At 37.8% G+C, this 22,541-nt stretch overlaps 1 protein-coding gene across 6 annotated transcripts in view; it reads left to right on the top strand.

Moving 5' to 3' along the window:
• The window catches only part of MAP3K20 (mitogen-activated protein kinase kinase kinase 20), a 176,724-nt gene that overhangs the window by 67,825 nt on the left and 86,358 nt on the right, over window positions 1–22,541 (top strand). For all 6 annotated transcript variants that reach the window (XM_025850184.2, XM_025850186.2, XM_025850182.2 and 3 more), the window contains one exon: window positions 11,291–11,378. In XM_025850184.2, the coding sequence (XP_025705969.1) occupies window positions 11,291–11,378 (88 nt within the window). The remainder of the gene's footprint in view (window positions 1–11,290; window positions 11,379–22,541) is intronic.

Raw genomic sequence — 22,541 nt, 5'->3', positions numbered from 1 at the left:
TTTTCTAGGAAGACAACAAGGTCCACAGTGACCAGGAAGCCTTAGGGCCATCCATTTTGGAATTAGAATTTAAATTCCACTCACCTGTCCAGTATTTGAGTAAATTGTATTGCTTTCAATCTTTTAAAAGCCTAATCATTCATTAGTCCATACTTCAAGGCTTATTCAAAGGCTGTCTTTGGGGTGGGGGAGGGGAGAGTCTATGTAATTTTAACACCAAGTGATCTCAGCGACCAAGTTACAGGAGTTGTTGTTTTGTGAAAAGCAGGGTGCTTTTTTTCCCCCTCAGGCCATCAAATTAGGCAGGACTGTATGTAGACAGAAGAATGAAGAAATGCACTGTGCACAACTTTTGTCACCCAAACTGAATGCAGATTGTTTACAATGTGTTTGACTTTTATTTTTTTTTTTTTAAGATTTTATTTATTTATTTGAGAGAGAGAGAATGAGAGACAGAGAGCACGAGAGGGAGGAGGGTCAGAGGGAGAAGCAGACTCCCTGCAGGGAGCCCGATGCGGGACTCGATCCCGGGACTCCAGGATCTTGACCTGAGCCGAAGGCAGTCGCTTATCCAACTGAGCCACCCAGGTGCCCCTGTGTTTGACTTTTTCATGCCATCATGGCGACATTCTCTTGCCAGCGTGAAGAATGTAAAATCTCTTAGCCTTTTTATGCTTTGGAAAGATCTCTTCATTTCTTCAGTCTTCACTATTTGTCTCATTCAGTTTTAGCCACCCTCCTATCCTCCCAGGTTAGCCTGCCCTTAGTCAGGTATGGCCTTAAATAGAGAGCAGCCTGATCCTTGGAGGGGAGCCCCCGCTGTTGTCTGAGTGGCCGCACGTGGAGTCTGCTGCAACCCACCAGGAAAACCATTGAGCAGTAGGCTTCCCAGCACTAGTGATGTTTGTAATAAATCCCACATGGCTCCATCTTGGGTGTTCATGATGAGTGAGCAAAATGATTGGCTTATTTTTTCTTCTTAGTATCTCTAGCCATTTTCCTCCCAAAGAAAAGTCTTCATGATGTCAAACATCGTTAGGAATATGGGCTGTATATTATAGAACCTGAATTCAGTTCATTTATTCTTCTTTACTTCCCTGAATACCTAAAGGACAGCATTGAAAAGAGAACCTACAGAACTGTTATAAGTTATTCTTGTGGCATAGCATTTTTAGGAGCAGAGGGGCTGGTTTTCCATCTTGCCATACACATAAGAAAACAAGCTTTTATTTTAGGAAAATGCTCCTAACCATGATACTCTTGAGGTAAAAATGCAATTAATTAAACAGTATTTTTGGGATGCCTGGGTGGCTCAGCCGGTTAAGTGTCTGACCCTTGATTTCAGCTCAGGTCATGATCTTGGGGTTGTGAGATTGAGCCCTGCATTGGGCTCCGAGATGAGTGTGGAGCCTGCTTGAGAATCTCTTTCTCCCTCTCCCTCTGCCCCTCCCTCTGCTTACTCTCTCTCTTTCTAAATATATAAAATCTTAAAAAAAAGAAATTAGGGCGCCTGGGTGGCTCAGTTGGTTAAGCGACTGCCTTCGGCTCAGGTCATGATCCTGGAGTCCCGGAATCGAGTCCCACATCGGACTCCCTGCTCAGCGGGGAGTCTGCTTCTCCCTCTGACCCTCTTCCCTCTCGTGCTCTCTATCTCTCATTCTCTCTCTCTCAAATAAATAAATAAAATCTTTAAAAAAAAAATAAAAAAAAATAAAAAAAGAAATTAAACAGTATTTTCTTGCTTTTGACCCTGGTTTTTGTGGTCTGATGCATATAAATCTTTTGATTACTGAGACTGACCATTCCGCCTCGGTTATCTTTATAATCAGAGCCTACAGCAGAAGAGAAGTTCTGCCTGTGCCTTGCCTGAAAGAGCTAGGTGTGTTGACCTTACAGATTTGTAAGTACTGTTTTAGGACTTTTTAAATCAAGAATTTCCCTTTGTCCCTTACCTTCTGCCACTAAGTACAATAGTTCTGGGCTCTGGGGTGATAAAGAGAAGAGTTATGCTGTACAGAGAAGACCAGTGGCCATGTCTTTTCGAATCGTCCTGTTGGTAAGAGACCTGGTTGAATTACTGTGGACTTTTAGGACACTGGCCCAAGCTGGCTCCTTCAACAGAACACCAAAGACAGGGTGATTTATAAACAACAAACGTTAATTTTCATAGCTGTGGAAGCTGGGAAGTCCGAGATCAAGGTATCAGCAGCTCCCGTGTCTGGTGAGCGCCCGCTTCCTGGTTCACAGATGGCCATCTCCTGGCCGTGTCCTCACCTGGTGGGAGGGCGGGGGGCTCTCTGGGGTCTCTTTTGTAAGGGCACAACCCCATTCCTGAGGGCTCTACTCTTATCATCTAATAATCTTCCAAAGGCCTAATCTTCAGATACCATGACACTGGGGATTAGATTTCAGCCTATGAATTTTGGGGGAATGCAAGCATTCAGTGTACAGCAGGGAGCATCTACCACGGGTGTTCAGGTAGAACAGTGGGTATGGAAAGTGTGTGGACTTGACAAAAGTCTGGTTTATCTTCAGAGGTGATTTTGGAAATAGAGTTGATCCTTGAACAATGTGGGGGTTAGAGGCACCAATTACTTTCCGGCCTAGCACAGTCAGAACTCCGCGTGTAACTTTTGACTCCCCCAGAACCTAACTACTAATAGCCTACTGTTAAAGCCTTACAGATAATATAAACAGTTGATTAACAAATATTTTGTATGTTACATGTATTATATACCCTATTCTTACAATAAAGTAAGCTAGAGAAAAGAAAATGTTATTAAGAAAATCATAAAGGAGAGAAAACACGTTTAGAGTACCATACTATATTTATTTAAAAAACCCACGTATTTGAACTCGCACAGTTCAAATCTGCTCAACTGTATATGGTAAAACATATTGGGTAGAAAATTGGAAATGGAAGGTTGAAGACTAAGCAAGGCTCTGCATTGTGAATCTGAAAGAGTACAGTGTCAAAGCAGGGGCATGCCAGAGAATAGCAAAGCAGGAAAGGACTCAAGAAATTGTGCTCATGTGATCGCCTTGGGCTGCAGAGCCTGCAGAGGCAAAGTGCAAGTCTTCATTCTGAAAGTTTAAATCAACAATGAGCTAGTGGGCATAAATTTTGGATGGGGCTTCTACTGCAGTTATGTAATTGATTGACTGTCACTCTTATGAAATACCAGCCTTAGAAACAGCCCTTATGCATGTGGAAGAACAGAGTCCATACTGAAGCAAATCTACATCCTCTGACATTTTACTCTTCCCACTTTGCTGTTCAGAGTAAACATTTACTAACATGGACTCTCTATAGCAGTTATTTAAACACACTAAATATCATTATCATCAAATACTGTATGTTCATTCTGCAGAGAAGATTGAGTGCTTCCTGTATATAAAGTATTTGACCTTTCTCCCTCATGTGGTATTATACTAGACATTTTACAAGATGAGCAGCGTAGGAAAGGCTTCTCTAAAGGGCAGCAGGCCACAGAAGCAAATGTAAGGTGGAGGAGATCATTTAATAAAAGTGCAGATACTGAGTAGGTTGAAATTAATCTAGATTTCAGTTTCCAGCACCCACATCTGTGGTCTTTTGGCCTCTCAGGACCTGTGGCCTTCTTCAAGAATAACTCAGGTGAACATTACTTTGTTCCAGACCCAGGTCAGGAGAAACTCACAGCTCAGAGGTTAACTGAACTAGTTCTTAATATGTCTAGGGTAGTTCTGGGAAGGTAAGGAAAGAGTATTACTTCTTCCTAATCTAATCCTAGAGAAAATCAGAATTTCCATGCAAATAAATATTTTTCATTTTATATTTATATTTTCTGGTCATATATATTGCATGCATGCTTTTTGTGATTAAAAAATTATGTAGGTTTAGGATTGCCTGGGTGACTTAGTCAGTTAGTTAAGCATCTGCCTTCGGCTCAGGTCATGATTTCAGGGTCCTGGGATCAGCCCCATGTTCTCCCTCTCCCTCTGGTCCTCCCCCCTGCTCGTGCTCTCTTTCTCTCTCAAATAAATAATCTTTATTTTTTTATTTTTTTAAATATTTTATTTATTTATGTGACAGAGAGATAGCAAGAGCAAGAACACAAGCAGGGGGAGTGGGAGAGGGAGAAGCAGGCTTCCTGCGGAGGAGGGAGCCCGATGGCAGGCTCGGTCCCAGGACCCTGGGATCATGACCTGAGCCGAAGGCAGATGCTTAACGACTGAGCCACCCAGGCGCCCCAATAAAAATAATCTTTAAAAAAATTTAAAAAAACTATATAGGCTAATTATGAAGAATTTTAGAAATACATAAAAATTTAAAATCATTTGATTCTTTCTGCTACCTAGAGATGACTGTAATTAATATTTTATTTCTTTTCGGTCTCTCTTACACATATAATTTATATTTTTAAAAAGGGGGATCATCTCCTATCTTCTTGAACTTTGAGAAAATATACTGATCCTGGATCATATTGGTATTTTGGAGACAGAGTTGTCATTGGAGAAAGCCTTTGACCTTGAATGCAGAGTGTGAAGGACACTACTTCTTTTGAATGATTGAATGAGCCACTCCTTTTTTTTTTCACTGTCATACTGTGATAGAATCAGAGAATCTTGGAATTGGTGAGGACCCCAGAGATCACGGTCCCTGGAATGTTTTAAATGTCACGTGCACCAGAGGGCAAGAAGGAGCAGTTGACAGTTGTGGGCAGTAGATGCATACCTTGGATTTTATTATACCCACTGTCTTTGTTGTCAGTATCACATCACAGGCAGAAGGATACATTCCTGCTGTTATGTGGAGGATAATAGCTATTGACAACCTGGGAGAAAAGCCTGTTCCTAAGAGAAGATGTAAATAGAGCCTGCCAGCCTAATGATGTGGGTCTTCAGAAACCATTTCTTTCGTTAGTGTTGTCCGTAGATCAATAGAGTGCTATCGGTATCTTTTCTTTCTTTCAAAAAGGAAGTGAACTCACTTTTATTAACAATTTATTTATCGCAGGGGCCCTTGGGTGGCTCAGTTGGTTAAGCGTCCAACTCCTGATCTGAGCTCAGATCTTGATCTCAGGGTTGTGAGTTCAAGCCCCATGTTGGGCTCCATGCTGGATGTGGATCCTACTTAAAATATATATATATATATATTTATCACATAAATACATATAGACTATGTCAGTGGAATGTAAAAAATGTAAAACAAGCCTTAAAAACAGAATCTTTAAGGATTTTATGGCAGCTCTCCTAATTTAAACAAATTTAAATTTGGGATTAGGTTGAAAAACTTTTAGTTATAAAATAAGTCATGGAGATGTAATATACAGCATGGTGACTACAGTTAATAATACTGTATTGTGTAGTCGAAAGTTGCTAAGGCAGTAGGTCTTAAAAATTCTCATCACAAGAAAAAACTTGTCACTGTGTGGTGATGGATGTTAACGACTAATTGTGGTGATTAATATATATAAATATTGAATCATCATGTTTTACATCTGAAACTAATATAATGTATGTGTCAATTATATCTCAATTTTTTTCAAAAAGGCAGTTTTGCCAAAATAGAAAATAAGTTTTTGTTTTGTTTTTTTAAAGATTTTATTTATTTGACAGGGAGGGAGAGACAATGAGAGAGGGAACACAAACAGGGGGAGTGTGAGAGGGAGAAGCAGGCTTCCTGTGGAGTAGGGAGGGAGGCCAATGTGGGGCTCGATCCCAGGACCCAGGGATCATGACCTGAGCTGAAGGCAGACGCTTAACGACTGAGCCACCCAGGCGCCCCTAAAAATAAGTTCTGAATTGAGGGAAAGGGATTGCTCTGAAGATAAAGATACTAATTGACTTAAAATCTTCTTTGAAGACTCTTGCAAGTACTTTGAAAGAAGAGGATTAACACTTAAATTCCCTTAAATTTATTTAAATTATATTTAGTTAAATTTAGTTTAATTTAAATTATAATATTTAACTTCTCTTAATCTCTCTGAATCGGCCATTTGGAACCTGTATGCTGGCTGAACTTCTGAAAACATGGCAAACTGAGCTAGCAGCTCATCGGTCCATATAAACATAGACAAGGGCCAGATAAAATAAAGCCTGTTCCTAAGAGAAGATGTAAATAGAGCCTGCCAGCCTAATGATGTGGGTCTTCAGAAACCATTTCTTTTGTTAGTGTTGTCCGTAGATCAGTAGAGTGCTATCGGTATCTTTACTTTCTTTCGTTAGTGTTGTCATATGACAAAATACCTCCTCGCCCTGGATCTGTTCACTAAAGTGCCTGTAATCCTTCCTATAAGGAAAGAAGAAAAGAAGTAGGAAGGGGGGGGAGGGGAGAGGAGAGAGGAAGGAACCAGCCCGCTGGAAGTAGGAGCAGTCACGTGTCTTGTATCTGTGGAGACATTTTTGTACTCTGATGAGGTCATTTTTATGGATAGACTGTGGGGACTTCTCTTCTTATCAGATTGGGACCCTTTATGGAGAGTCTCTGAGCCAGAGTTAAAATTGTTGTAGTCTGTCACAGACTTTCCTTACTTCCTTAAATCCTAATCTGGAAAAGTACTTATTTACCCAAGGATATTTAGACCTTGAGTTCTGTAACTTTGAGATGATTATTATGGTGTATGTATGTATGTGTACACATATATGTATATAAATATATAGGGAAAGAATATGATCATCTCTATACAAGTCTAGAATAGCATTTTTTATTTTTTTGAGAGCTCTATTTTATTTTTTAAATTTAATTTTATTTAAATTCAGTTAATTAACATATAGTGTATTAGTTTGAGAGGTAGTAGAGTTCAGTGATTCCTCAGTTGCATATAACACCCGGTGCTCATTACATCATGTGCCCTCCTTAATGCCCATCACCCCGGTACCCCATCCCCCCAGCCCCCTCCCCTCTAGCAACCCTCATTCTGTTTCCTATGGTTAAGAGTCTCTTCTGGTTTTTCTCCCTCTCTGATTTCATCTTTCATTCCCCCCCCCACTTCTTCTATGCTCCTCTGTTTTGTTTCTTAAATTCCACATATGACTGAAATCATATAATTCTTTCTCTGATTGACTTCACTTAGTATAATACCCTCTAGTTCCATCCATGTTGTTAAAGATTGCAAGATTTCTTTTTCTTTCTGATGGCTGTGTAGTATTCCACTGTATATAGATACCACATCTTTATCCATTCATCTGTCGATGGACATCTGGGCTCTTTCCACAGTTTGGTATTGTGGACATTGTTGCTATAAACATTGGGGTGCAGGTGCCTCTCCTGATCACTACATTTGTATCTTTGGGGTAAATACCCGGTAGTGCAATTGCTGGATCGTAGGGTAGCTCTATTTTCAACATTTTGAGGAACCTCCATACTGTTTTCCAGAGTGGCTGCCCCAGCTTGCATTCCCACCAACAGTGTAGGAGGGTTCCCCTTTCCCTGCGTCCTTGCCAACATTTGTCGTTTCCTGACTTGTTAATTATAGCCATTCTGACTGCATTTTTTAAACATTTTTTATTGTGGTTAAATATATATAGCATGAAATTTACCATTTTAACCATATTTAAGTGTACAATTTGGTGGCATTAATTGCATTCACAGTGTTGTACAACCATTGCTACGATCTACTTCCAGATTTTTTTCATCACTCCAAACAGAGACTCTGCAGATTAAGCAGCAACTCCCCATTTCCTCCTCCTCCAGCACTGGTGTAACCTCTAACCTGCATTCTTTATCTCTGAATTTGACAATTCAAGATATGTTATAAAAGAAGGGTCATGTGATATTTGTCATTTTGTGTCTGGCTTATTCACTTAGCGTGAAGAAGGTTGATCTGTATTGTAACGTATCAGAACTTAAAAATTAATTAATTAATTAATTAATTACAAAATTAATTAGTATTCCATTGTATTTATATATCACATTTTGTTTCTCTGCCCAGCTTAGCTTACTTCTGCCTTTTGGTTATTGTGAATAATGCTGCAGTGAACACTGGCATCCATATCTCTGTTTGAGTTCCTAGAATGGCATTTTGCAAACTGAGAAATATATAGAAATATTAAGTCATCTGTATTTCCAGTGTTGATTAAAATTATTATTTCAGTGTAACTTTATACACAGCATAAAACTAAGAACTACTTATGCTTTTTTTTTTAAAGATTTTATTTTTAAGTAATCCCTATGCCCAACATGAGACACAAACTCACAACCCTGAGATCAAGAGTCCCATGCTTTACTGACTGAGCCAGCCAGGCACCCCAGAAGTCATGCTTATAGCGCTTGTAAAATCAAAACCAGTTTTTCACTTAAGTAAAAATAAAAGTATAAAGTCAACATAACTAAAATGAACAATTTTCATCAAATTACATTTACTGAAAATAAATGGCTTTTGTTGATGTTGATAGTGTAAAAAAATTTTTTTTGGTACAATGGACCATTATATTTAACCTTCATCATTAGTATGTTTCCTTAATAACAGTGAACTTCTTAAACCACTAATCCATTATTTTGATGGGCAGTCTGTTTGCTACAGTATTCCAAAACATAAATCTGGAAAACAATTTAAAGAAAAGCTTTTTGTTACTATAACTGTTGCATTAACGAACTGTTGGCAAGCAGGTGCCTATAAAGGCAAATCTACAGAATACATCCGCTTGCTGTCAGATACTGATTGCTACAGCACAGATTTTAGTCACTTGGTTAATCCCACAGTTATTTCTATTGGAGCTTGCTTCAGTTGGTCACATCAAGACATTACTTGATCTTCCTTTATTACAAATATCACTTATTTATTTAGCTCTCTGCTTATTATAAGACCATTTCCATGGAACCAGTACAGCACTCTAAAGTAGTATGTTGTTTTTATAATGTTAAATCAAAACCTTAGTTTGTTAAATTAGAACAAAGTCTTATTCTGCGAAAATGTCTTTTACTTACAAATTATACCGCAAGAATTTAGTTTTTGCTAACTGTAAAAAAATTTAAATGAGCATAACAATGGGACACAAAATAATGGTTGTTATTTTAACATCTGCATATGTTTACCAGCACTTGAAAGATAAATTTTGTCTCTCCAAGGCATCACTTGGCAATATCTTAAATGTAAACATGAAAATTAGCTGGAACATTGAAAATCCCATGTGGTGCTGAATTATAAAATGGTCATCCAAAGATTTAGAATATTCTTTCTTTTGTTTTATTTTGTTTTTAAAGTAAGTTCTGTGCCCAAAATGGGGCTCAAACTTACAACCCTGAGATCAGGGGTCACATGCTGTATCGACTGAGCCAGCCTGGGCACCCCTTGATTTAAACATTTTTAATGGTCACAGAATTTAGATACCCCAAAGAATATACCAAAACATACCAAAGGTTAACACTCCCCTATTTTGATAAATACTGGTCCAAACATTAGTGCTTTATTGCATTGAATTCTAATGCTCTACTCACAAAGAGTTGATTTGCTTTGAAAATAGGGGGGCTTATGTTTTCCAAACTTCACATGAACTCTTTTTTTTTTTAAGATTTTATTGATTTATTGGGCGGAGGGGAGAGAGCATGAGAGGAGTGGGAGGCAGAGGGAGAAGCAGACTCCCCGCTGGGCAGGGAGCCCTACTCAGGGCTCGATCCCAGGACCCCCAGGATCATGACCCGAGCTGAAGGCAGACGCTTAACTGACTGAGCCACCCAGGTGTCCCGCACCTGAGCTCTGTTTTAAGAACAAAGTTCATTTATTATTTCTTAATAAGAATAGAATTGCCATACTGATGAATAATTGTCTTGCTCAATGAATGCATTTTCTCTTTACTTGGAAAACTAAACTATGGGAAGAAGGTTGTTTGATGAACACAGAACCTCTGCACACAGTAGGCACTCAGGGAGTGTGAAAGAAGTGTTTTGATAGCCCCCTTCAGCACCTGCATCACTAAAAGAAGAACATTAGCAAAGAAGCTTTAATAAATGTCTCATCCCCTCAATGATGATTTTCCTTTCTCTTGATTCCATACTGACCCCATGGCAACCCTTAAACTTCTGTTTTTGTACTTAGTTATACCACCTTAAAAACAAATTTCAGTGTTTTTAATGAAATCTCAGTTCTTATCCTGTGACAAAAAATTTGTAACAAATAATAGTAATTTACATTGAGCAGATTCCCAAAGGGGAGTCCCCTTTCGAACCAAACCCTGTTCCATTTTTCCTTATTTGCTTACCTTCTGAATACCCTTTCTGGAATGGGAATTATAAATTTCCTATTTGTTTACTGCCAATAACATGCTTTTCATTTAAAAACAAATGTTTTTTTTGCACCTAAGTGATTTTGTATCTAATTGTATTTATAATTCCTGATTAGCCATATTATATCTCCACAGAAGTAACAAGTATATATGACTTAATTTAGAGAATACTCTTCGTATAGACATTAGCAGATACACACTGCAGTATCTCTTTTTTTCATTTAAAAAATTAATAGTTTTTTATGATGTCATTCTGCAATAGAGTGTTCTGGTATTTAATAAATTTCAGATGTAAAGTATGGCTCCCCTACTTCCCAAATCACTACTGAAGGGCAGGAACCCACCACTTTGCTGCATACAGTACAAGAGCAAGGATATATTTTGAATGATTAAATGAATAATATAAATGGGTATTACCTGAACCTGTTTCAGTAATAGTTAAGAAATCCTCCATTAATTTTGTCATGACTGTTCATCCAACTGGTAGAAGTTCAGTCTTGAGTCTCCCGCAAGAGACACGACGCAGAAAAAACATATTCAACTACTAGGAAGAGGACTTTTCTGTAAACAGATACGGCCTCTCGCCTTGCCGCCACCCTCCTCACTTCCTGTCGTGCTGGCTTGCTAGGACGCACCTCTGCTGCTGCACCTTCAATCCCATTTCCTTTTTATTTTTTATTTTTTTTTATTTCTTTTTAAAGATTTTATTTATTTGACAGAGACAGAGAGGGAACACAAGCAGGGGGAGTGGGAGAGGGAGAAGCAGGCTTCCCGCGGAGCAGGGAGCCGGATGCGGGTCTCGATCCCAGGACCCTGGGACCAGGGCCTGAGCCGAAGGCAGACCGCCTAACGACTGAGCCACCCAGGCGCCCCCCATTTCCTTTTTAAATTGTCAGAAAGCTTCAGTTGAAATTCTTAAACTTTTAAGAAGGCTACTAAAGACTGTTCTATCAGTCTCACATACTTGTTGAGCACATATCTATCTTTGTAAATGTATGTAAAAGGAAACTGAATGGGAAACCTATTTTGTGAGACTTTTATAAATGTGAAATCTCACGTAACTTTGTATTTGATTTTCGTTCAGGCAGAAATACTCAGTGTCCTCAGTCACAGAAACATCATCCAGTTTTATGGAGTAATTCTCGAACCTCCCAACTATGGGATCGTCACAGGTACGCACACATTATTTGACTTCTTTATTTCCCCAATTACCTAGCTTTAGACTCCTTAATATGCTAAAATGGTTAATATTAGGTTCAGTCATGGATTGTGTGCTACTGTCAGATGTCACTTTTGTTGCTATAAAGCATTAATAAAACTGATTATATCAATATAATTAAGAATGGTGTTTCCACTTCTACCCATGTTTAATTGTGCTAATTATATCTGTGTAAACGCTATTTAAATGCACTTGCAGCTGCAATACCAATATTTAAAGGTGCCGTTTAACTAAAATTTCATTTAATTAGCTGAAATGAGCGATGTTTTTTGTAACTCTGTGACCTTTTACAAATTAAGATTTCTTGAGCTGTTCATGTTGTAATTCTTTGCAAGGTATTTTAATCCCATTAGAGCATTCTTTCTTCAAGGTCTCTGACGTGAGAACAGTATTTTTCAGGTTTGGTCATCTGGGTTGGTAATGACCTTGATCTAAATTATCACATTTGGAGCAGCAGTTTATAACTGATGGGAATACCCTTTCCAAAGAAGAGCGCACACAAAATTTTGCCATATAAAAACAAAGACACATATTTTTAATACTTTGTACTCATATTTGTACAATCCAATGAGCAGCTTTAGGTTCATAGTAAGTATAACGTTCAATTTTATAATAAATAACTTTGGTCCGTTTCTTTATCATGACAGTTCTTTGATTAAAACAAAACCAACAAGAAAACCTTAAAAGGTTAACCCCGTCTTCTGCTGTAGTGTTAACAGCTTGGATTGTCTTTACAGAGAATAACAACAAAACATCCTCAGTAAAGAGTTGTGGGTTAGGTACTCTTTATAAATGATCTCATCTAATACTTACAGTGACCCCACGAGATAGGTAAAATAATTTCTATAAATAATTTTTATAAATAAGAAACTAAAACTCTAACTTAAGTACCCTTCCCGAGGTCATCCAGCTAGTGGTTGAACCTCTAGTGTACATTTCTCAGGTTGATCTTAATAGAAGCTCCTCTTCTTGTATGTGGGCTAGGTTCCAGAAGGCTGCGCGCACTGGTTCTTACCCGCATAGGGACATGGTTGCTGTTACTTCCACCTTCGAGCAGCAAGCAGTTTAACATGCTTTTACTCTGATAAACAGCATTTTTACCTAAGTTCTTAACATGGAGGGAATTTTATTCCCATTCAGCTATGTTTAGATCTGTGCCCAAAACGGGGTAATGTGGCAGCTGTCAGTCTTGAATCTGTACATTTCCTATTAACCTGAATACCTGAGAATGGGTTATATTGTTGGGGTGTAAACCACGTCTAATCTTTTAAGTCATATTTCTGATTTTAAGTTAAACCCTGTCTCTGACCCAGTTACCATATTGCTCCGCCTTTCCTAGTCCATTGTATTAACTTTTTTACTAGTTAGGTTTACCTTAAAAATCTGAATCCAGTTTTCTTTTTTAAGATTTTATTTATTTATTAGAGAAAGAGAGAGCACAAGGCGGGGAGCGGCAGGTGGAGGGAGAAACAGACTTCCCGCTGGGCAGGGAGCCCGAAGAGGGGCTCAATCCCAGGGCCCTGACTGAGATCATGACCTGAGTCAGAGGCAGACTTTTAACGGACTGAGCCACCCAGGCACCCCTGAATCCAGTTTTCTGATCCTTGTTTGTGGCTTAAGTTATTCTTATCTAGCAGAGGAAAATGTGGTGCTCCAAAGAGATTAGAAGAAACTGGGCTTCTTGTCTTGTACCCTTGACCTAATTTAATGCTTTTGAGTGGAAGACTTTAGCTTTAATGAACTCAATAGACTAATCATGAAGGTTTCTAGTTTCTTGAGGTGAGGATGAGGAATAGAAAAGGGACTTAAGTCATGGTGTGAATTCCTCTTTCCAAGAATTTATTCTGAGTCCCAGGAGGATGTGAAACACATTCATTGTTAGCCAGCATACTCAACCCGGCTCTTCTCATCCAAAAGAGGAAGAAAGTATCCAAGGAGTTGGAGGAGTAAGTTTGATTTTACGTAGTTATTTTATGGACTAGCCAGTCCTCTGTTTCCTCACTTCTCTAGCATTCCCTACCTATATCTACACCAAATCTTTGGTTATAATTGATTAGTTCTTTTTAGCTCTCTAACTGTTTCCCTGTAGAGCCAGGAATAAGCAACTGTTAACAGTAAACATTTCTTTAAAACCACACAAGTTTCACAACTGTCAGGTGATAGTAAATTATGTATTTATAGCTCCTTTATTGACCTGTGAGGTTGATGATTAAAGACACTTCTTAACCAAGTTTTGGTGTTTTAAAATGTATTAATTTGATAAGATTAGTTTTGTTTCTAGAGATACTAATTTTAATTATATGTTTACAAGTATCTACCAAAGAAATATCAGAGCTCTTCAAACCACCTCCTGCAGCTTAAAGATCAAGCTGTGTTCTGTGCATGGGTGGAAGCAGTCCATTTGCCAACTGAGCCTAGTTTGGGAGCTCAGGGGTTGGGGATGATAGCACTTCTTCTGCCTCTTGAAATGAACACAAATAAGTCTTACTATGGGGAGGTTAAGAGAGAAAAGAGAGACAGACAAGCACAGAGACCTTGATCACTCAGCTTAGCTGCCCCCCCGCTTTTGCCCTCTGTCGTCTTCCTCAGTTGTTGGGGTTCTGAGGGGGAAACTTGAATGGCTTGAGTCCATTCCACTTGAGTTTGTTAATAGGAAAGGTTGTTGCAGTAAAGCAGCTATTGGCACTCAGATGGAGGACTTGGAAAGAATGATTTATCGGAGTGTCAGAATGGAATGTCACTGGTATGGGGATTGGGAGACGTGAGTCTTGTCGTGATTCTGCCAAGGCTGCATAGATGGGTCTCTGATGATCCGTGTCTCAGTTTTCTTCTATGTGAATGAAGGGACTAGAATAGATGAGTTCTGGGTGGGAGTGTGTATGTGTGTGTGCACCTGTGCATTCATGTGTGCCGAAACTTTTCATCACAGACCTAGAAGACCTGCTTATAGAGGGACCCAGGGAAGAGTCCAAGAGACAGCTGTCACTTGATATCCCTCGGAGGGGAAGTGAGCATCTTTCCCCTAGATCTACAAAGAAATGGAGTGACTACAACCTCAGACTCCAAAGTCAAAAGAAACAATACAATAATAGATCAAATTTTCTTTGATCTTTGGAAACCTCTTAATTCTGTATTACTCCCATTCTTTTATCTTTTTTTTTTCTTTTCCTTAACAACTATTTATGCAAATCCTTGATGGCTGGAGTGTAATAGTGAGATAACTCCTGGGAAGGAGGGTGGGATTGTGAGATACTGGGTCATGTTCTTTTGGACCCAGTTTGGAGAGGAACGCCGCACAAAGTACCTGGAGGCAGATTGGGTCCCGGGACTCCAGAGGAAGGTGGCTGAGGGTCTCAGAGGCCTGGGGGATTACATCTTTGTGCTCTAGGGCTGCTGTCACCTCTTAAATTTGTTACAGATTCTACATGACCTCTTACTACTACTCTAAGAGAGGATACTGGTTCTATATAATTCTTTGACAGGCCCAAATCCTCATTAAAACTCAACCATGGAAAACATACTAATTTTTAAGTACCTGATCTCATTTCCTTGAACTCAATCTTGATTTATTTCAGTCAGAGACACATTTGATTTGCATGTTTTGATATTGTGTTGGTCTTTTCTTATTAGCCAATTAGAAATAAATGTCATGTCTTGTTAAAACCATTTCCAGACATTTACCTAAATTCGTTTGTACTATTAGTCCAAACTAAGCTTGCTCGTAATATTTTATTATAAAAAGATTTTGTGATAATGGTATTTGTTTCAATGAGACTGACTATATGTTTACATTTTTCAAAGCCAGCTATGGTTGCCATAAAACTAAAAGGGAAAATAATAAACTTAGAAATCAAAAGGAAATGTTTCCTTAATATGGTTCTTAATGACCCTTTTTTAAAGAATTAAAACAAATACTTTATACCAAAGTCCAATAAACTGTGTTCTAGGGAGAAGTGAAGTGGTTTGTAAAGCATATAATCATGTGTGTATAATAAGCTGGGTCCTTAATTTCCAATGAGAAGACCAAAAAAATGAAAAGGATTATATACCTTTTTAAAATGGTTTATCTGGGGCGCCTGGGTGGCTCAGTCGGTTAAGCGGCTGCCTTCGGCTCAGGTCATGATCCCAGGGTCCTGGGATCGAGCCCCATGTCCGGCTCCCTGCTCAGCAGAGAGCCTGCTTCTCCCTCTCCCTCGGCCTGCCACTCTGCCTACTTGTGCTCTCTATCTCTCTGTCAAATAAATAAATAAAATCTTAAAAAATAAATAAATAAATAAATAAATAAAATGGTTTATCTACCAACGTATTTACAGATCATGTTTTATATGAAATAATATAATAGGACTGACTTTCTTGCACCCTCACATTCATGAAGCAGTTTCATTTCATAATGTATCTTCTACATCCATGTTTTTTTCATTATCTGAATCCATTTTTAAATGATCTTAACATGGTTTTCAGAGTACATCTCTAATGGAAAAACACTGTGCGGTATGTCTCCTCCACTCCCAGTACTGTACTTCACTTTGCACACTTCTGGTCACCAGGTGTGTGGTAGTTTTCCCACACCAAGTGACTCTGTGATACCATCTGGGTATTCTACAGTTTAATTCTCTTCTAACATGATCTACCTGGAGATAGCGTCAGATACCACAGGTTAGGGTTCAGTCCCACAAGAGTGCCCCCCTCCCCACAGATGCCAGTTTCAAGTTCAGGTTGTCACCTGTACTTTTGACTACTGGCTATAAATAGGAGGTTCCCACTATGCCCTCTTTGGATTTGATCAAATATTGGAGCAGCTCTCAGAACTCAAGAAAACAGCTTACTTACTAGATTACTGGTTTATTACAAAGGATATTAAAGGATATCAGATGAAGAGATACATAGGGTGAAGTCCAGAAGGATCCCGAGCACAGGAGTTTCTGTCCCTTTGGAGTTTGGGGTGAGCCCTCCCAGCATGTGGATATGTTCTCCATCAATCTTGAAGCTCTCTGAACCCCATCCTTTTGGATTTTTATATGTTTCATTACATAGGCATGGTTGACTAAGCACTGGCAGTTGGTGATTTTCAGCCTCCAGCCCTCTCCCCTCCCCAAAGGTGCATGTGTGTGTGTTGCGGGGCGAGGGATTCTAATCACAGTTGCTTATTCTCCTGGAGAATAGCTCCCGTCCTTAGGGGCTTTTCAAAAGCCACTTAATTAACATAAACTCAGATGTGTTGAAAGGGGCTTGTTATGAATAAGAAGACATTCCTTTCACCTTGATGGCTCTGGAGCTCTTTGAGGAACCAGGGACAAAGACCAAATATTATAACAAAAGATGCTCCCATTACTCTTATTGCTTAGAAAATTCCACAGGTTTTAGGAACTTTGTTTCAGAAACAGGAGGAGGACAGATACATATTTTGTAATATAAATCACAGTGTCACAAAATCATCTTCACCATAGTCTAAGATGTTCAAAATATGGTAGGTTTTGGATTTCTGAATGAGCTGTCTGTGGATGTTCCTCTCAAGCTTCAAGTACCCAATGGCATAACATTAGGACTGTTGGATATTTTAGTCCCACAGGGCATATTTGTAACCATAACTCTATTATTTTTTTTTAAGATTTTATTTATTTGAGAGAGAAATAGCGAGAGAGAGCACGAGCAGGGGAAGAGGGAGAAGCAGGCTCCCTGCCAAGCAGGGAGTCCGATGCAGAGCTCAATCTCAGGACCTTGGAATCATGACCTGAGCCGAAGGCAGATGCTTAACGGACTGAGCCACCCAGGCGCCCCCATAATTGTATTACTTTTTAAGTGATCTTTAGAAGACTTGTTTTCAGTGACATCTCACAGTTGCAGTTGAGAGTCCATAGGTCCAGAAGTAATTATTCTGTCTGTGTTAAGTTTTGTTGCCTCTTTTTTGTGTTTCTCGCTCATACGGGTGACTTGATAAGCCTTTAAAATTTGCCTTTGATTAAGGTAATCTCAGGCTCAGATATTTTTCCCCAAATATGTTTTGCTGTACAAAATAAAGTAATTGAGAGAGCACCCTATGAGAGATTTTAGAAGTATCTTAATAAAAGGTGACTCTTTTCTGAGGAGTAATTTTTTTGGTGGTGGGGATGAACATTACTTTATATTTGGCATTTACAGTAACTCTTAAAGGTGCTGAGAGAATCTTCTATTAAATGCTATTTTAGTAACCAAAAACTATTTGAATAGTATATCACCAGGGATATTTTTATTTATAGACAGCAGCTTACTTTTCTAGATTATGTGGTAGTATAGACTTCTAATACCTTCATTGTTACATTGGACCAAACTATTTCATAGTAAAACTTAAAGCTCTTCTTTGCCATTCCTTTGTTCATCTAAGATTATCATTGTAATTTTATGATATTTGGTGGCTATTAATAACTTTGAGGTAAAAATAAAAATTACACACAAAAAAACAGTGAATCAAACAACAGAGACTCTTATCAAGCAAATCGAATTAAAAAAAAATAGGACCCCATGGAAATTCTGGGTGGAAAAGGACAATAATTAAAATGAAAAATTCTCTAGACTGACTTAACAGCAGATTTGAGATAGCAAAGAAAATAAAAAGATCAGTGAACTTAAAACTGGGCCAATAGAAATTATCCAGTCTGAAAAAGAGAAAAAATTTGAGGATGAACAGAACCTCAGAGATCTATGGACAACATCAAGTGTACTGATTAGTGTATAGTAGCAGAGAGAGAAGAGGAGTAGAAAAATATAAAAATAGAAAAGTATTTGAAGAAATAATGGCGAAAAAAACTTCCTGAATTTGATAAAATGCATTCATCTACATACTGGAGAAGCTCAATGAACTCTAAGTAGGATAGGTGTAAAAGAATCCACACCTAGACACATCATAGTCAAACTGTGTTGTTAAAGACAAAGTGAAAATCTTGGAAGTAGCAAATAAAAACAACTTCTTACCTATAAAGGAACAACAATATGATTAATGGGTAACTTCTTATCTACACCAATAAAGGCCAAAAGCAGTAGACATTTAAAATGCTGAAAGAAAAAACTATATGAGCAAAAATTATCCTTTAAAAATGAAAAAAAAAAAGCAAAGATGTGCTTGGATAAAAGATGAGAAAATTTGTTGCTATTAATTCTGCCTTACAAGAAATACTAAAGGCAATCAATTCTTCAGGCAGAAAGAAAATGACAGTAGATAGTAATTCAAGGAAAAATAAAGGGTACTGGAAATGATAAATATGTAGGTTAATATAAAAGACTCCATGGATATATTTGTTCTTATTTCTTCTCTTAACATCCTTAAAAACATAAGATTGTATAAAGCAATAATTAGAACACTGTTTTGCTTACTTAAAAAATGTAGATGGGGTGCCTGGGTGGCTCAGTTGATTAAGTGTCTGACTCTTGGTTTTGGCTCAGGTCATAACCTCAGGGTCGTGAGATTGGGCCCTGCGTTGGGCTCTGCAGTCAGCATGGAGTCTGCTTGTCCCTCTCCCTCTGCTCCTCCCCCCCAACTCTCTCTCTCTCTCAAATAAATAAATTTTTAAAAATTTATTTATTTTTAAATAAATAAATTTTTAAAAATGTAGATGTATTTTACAGTAAATAAATAAATTTTTAAAAATGTAGATGTATTTTACAGTAATAGCATAAAAATGAGGGAGGGAATAATTTTTTATATTTTTAAATTTTTAAAAATGTAGATGTATTTTACAGTAATAGCATAAAAATGAGGGAGGGAATGGAGCTGTATCAGAGAAAAGTTTCTGTATTTTACTAGAATTAAGTTAGTGTTAAGCTGAAGTAGATTGTACTAAATTAAGATGCATTTTATATTCCCTTTAGCCACCACTAAGAAGGTCCACTCAAAAAATACAGAAAAAAAATCAACTGAGGAATTAAAGTGATAAATAAAAAATATCAGCACAGAAGGCAGTAAAGGAGGAACAGATGACTGAAAAGGACAGGAGACATGTAAAAACAATATGGCAAAATCAAATCAAGCATATCAATAATTACATTAAATGTGAATGGTCTAAACATCCTAGTTAAAAGACAGAGATTGTCCAGAATGGATTAAAAAAAAGCAAGCTCCAACTATATGCTGTCTACCAGAGACACATTTTGGATTCAAAGACACAGACAGGTTGAAAGTAAGTGGATGGAAAAAGACATACCGTGGAAACAATAACAATGAGAGAATTGGAGTAACTATTAATTTCAGACAAAATAGAGTTAAGAGAAAAAATATTAGAAATGAACAAGGTAATTTCATAAATGATAAAAGGATCAGTACATTAAGAGGATATAGCAATTGTAAAGGTATACATACCTAACAGCAGGTCCCCAAAGGGCATAAAACAAAAACTGACAGAATTTAAAGGATAAATAGGCAATTCAACAATACTTGATTTCAGCCCAACAAACAATACATATTCTTTTCAAGTACACATCCAGCATGCTCCAGAATATAGCGTAAGTTAGGCTATGAAATAAAGCTTTTCTCTTTATTTTTATTTTTTAAAGATTTTATTTATTTATTTGACAGAGAGAGAGACAGCCAGAGAGGGAACACAAGCAGGGGGAGTGGAAGAAGAAGAAGCAGGCTTTCCGCAGAGCAGGGAGCCCAATGCAGGGCTCAATCCCAGGACCCTGGGATCAGGACCTGAACCAAAGGCAGACATTTAACAACTGAGCCACACAGGCGCCTCTGTGAAATAAATCTTGATATAAATCTTGATACATCTAAAAGGATTGGAATACTGCAATGTATGTTCTCTAACTACAATAAAATTAAGCCAGAAATCAACACCAGAAAGAAATCTGAAAAATCCCTCCAAATATTTTGGAAATTAAACAACACACTTCTAAATACTCCATGAGTCAAAGAAGAAATCACAATAGACTAAAATATTTTGGACAGAAAAAAAAATGAAAAATGCAACATAACAATATTATAGGAGGCAGGTAAAGTAATACTTAAAGGGAAATTTATAACTTTAAACATCTGTGTCACAAAAAGAAAGGTCTGACATTGATCATCCAAGCTTCAACCTTAAGAAACTACAAAAAAGAACCATATAAACCCAGAGCAAGGCAAAGAAAGGAAATAATAAAGATGAAAGCAGAACATGATAAAATAGAAAACAGAAAAATAATAGAGAAAAATCAGTGAAACTAAAAATTTGGTCTTTGAAAAGATCATTAAAACTGACAAACCTTTAGCTAGATTGACCAAGAGAAACGAGAGAAGATACATATTAGCAAACTCAGAAATGAAGGAGAGGACAGCACTACGGCCTCTACAGATTTAAAGGGAATATAAGGGAATGGTGTCATCAATTTTATACCACCAAATTAGGCAATTTAGATGCAATAAACAAATTCCTATAGAGATACAAATTATCAAAACTGACTCAAGAAGAAACAGAAAATCTGAACAGACCTATAATAAAGAAATTTGAATTAATAATTTAAAATATTTCCATAATGAAAAGCCCAGACCCAGATGATTGCACTAGTGAATTCTATCACATGTTTATGGAAAAAAACACCATCAGTCCTTCCCATATTCTTTCAGAAAATAAAAGAGGAAGGAACACTTACTAACTCATTCTATAAGGCCAGTATTATCCCAATACCGAAGCCAGACAAAAACATATTAAGAAAAGAAAACTATAGACCAATATCCCTCATGAACATAGATGTAAAATTCTTAACTATATACAGAAGGTTCCCAAACTACAGTGGTTCAACTTACAGTTTTTTGACTTTATGTTGGTGCGAAAGCAATATGCATTCAGTTGAAACCGTACTTCGGTACTTCAGATACTGAGGTTTGATCTTTCCTGGGGCTAATAATATGTGGTACGGTGTTCTCCTGTGATGCTGGTCGGTGGCGGCAAGAGCCACAGCTCCCGGTCAGCCACACGATCCCAAGAGTAAGCAACTGACGGACTTACCACCGTTCTGTACCCATACAGCCATCCTATTTTTCACTTTCAGTACAGTATTCAGTAAATTACACGAGGTATCCAACACCTCCTTATAAAATAGGTTTTGCATTAGACAATTTTGCCCAACTATAGGCTAATCTAAGTGTTCTGAGCACTTAGTTTAAAATAGGCTAGGCTAAGCCATGATGTTTGGTAGGTTAGGTATACTAAATGCGTTTACTTTTTTTTTTTTTAAGATTTTATTTGAGGGGGGCAGAAGGAGAGAAAGAATCCTCAGACTCCCCACTGAGCACAAAGCCCAGTGCGGGGCTCGATCCCACAACCCTGAGACCATGACCTGAGCTGAAACGAAGAATCGGATGTCCAACCAACTATACCACCCAGATGCCCCTAGATGCATTTTTCAACTTAACTGTATCTTCAACTTATGATGGGCTTATTGATATGTAACCCCATTGTAAGTCAAGGAAGAGCTGTATTAGCAAACTGAATCCAGCCACCTGTAAAAAGGATTATATACCATTACCAAATGGAATATATCCCAAAAATGCAAGGTTGGTTTAACATCTAAAATCAGTAAATGTAAGTCACTATAATTGATAATAGAATAAAAAGACAAAACTTTCTGGCATAGTACAACACCCATTTATCATTAGAAATCTCAATAGAGTAGGAACAGAAGGGAATTTTCTCAGCCTGATAAATAGCATCTAAAAAAACCCACAGCTAATGTCACGCTTAATGGTGCAATTGAATGTTCTTCCCCTAAGACTGGGGACAAGGCAGTGAGGTTCCGCTCTTGCCACATCTATTCAACATTATACTTACACTGAAGGTTCTAAACGAGTACAGTTAGACAAGAAAAATAAAAGGAGACCATACTGGAAAGGAAGAATAAAACTGTCTTACATGACATGATCCTGTATGTAGAAAATCCCAAGGAATCCACAAATTAATTAATTAAGAAACAGTTTCATTCAGGGCATGTGGCTGGCTCAGTCAGTAGGGCATGTGACTCTTGATCTTGGGGTTGTGAGTTTGAGCCCCATGGTGGATGTAGTGGTTACTTAAAAGTAAAATCTTAAAAAAATACAATTTCATTCACAGTAGTATCAAAAAGAATAAAATAGTTGAGTATAAATTTAAAGTGTAAGACTTTTTAT

The sequence above is a fragment of the Callorhinus ursinus genome, unplaced genomic scaffold, assembly GCF_003265705.2.
Source record: "Callorhinus ursinus isolate GAN/ISIS: 27379988/994484 unplaced genomic scaffold, GSC_fseal_2.0 scaffold2, whole genome shotgun sequence".
NCBI lineage: Eukaryota > Metazoa > Chordata > Mammalia > Carnivora > Otariidae > Callorhinus > Callorhinus ursinus.
Note: the sequence above shows the minus strand (reverse complement) of the source record. Positions and strands in the feature narration are given on the sequence as shown.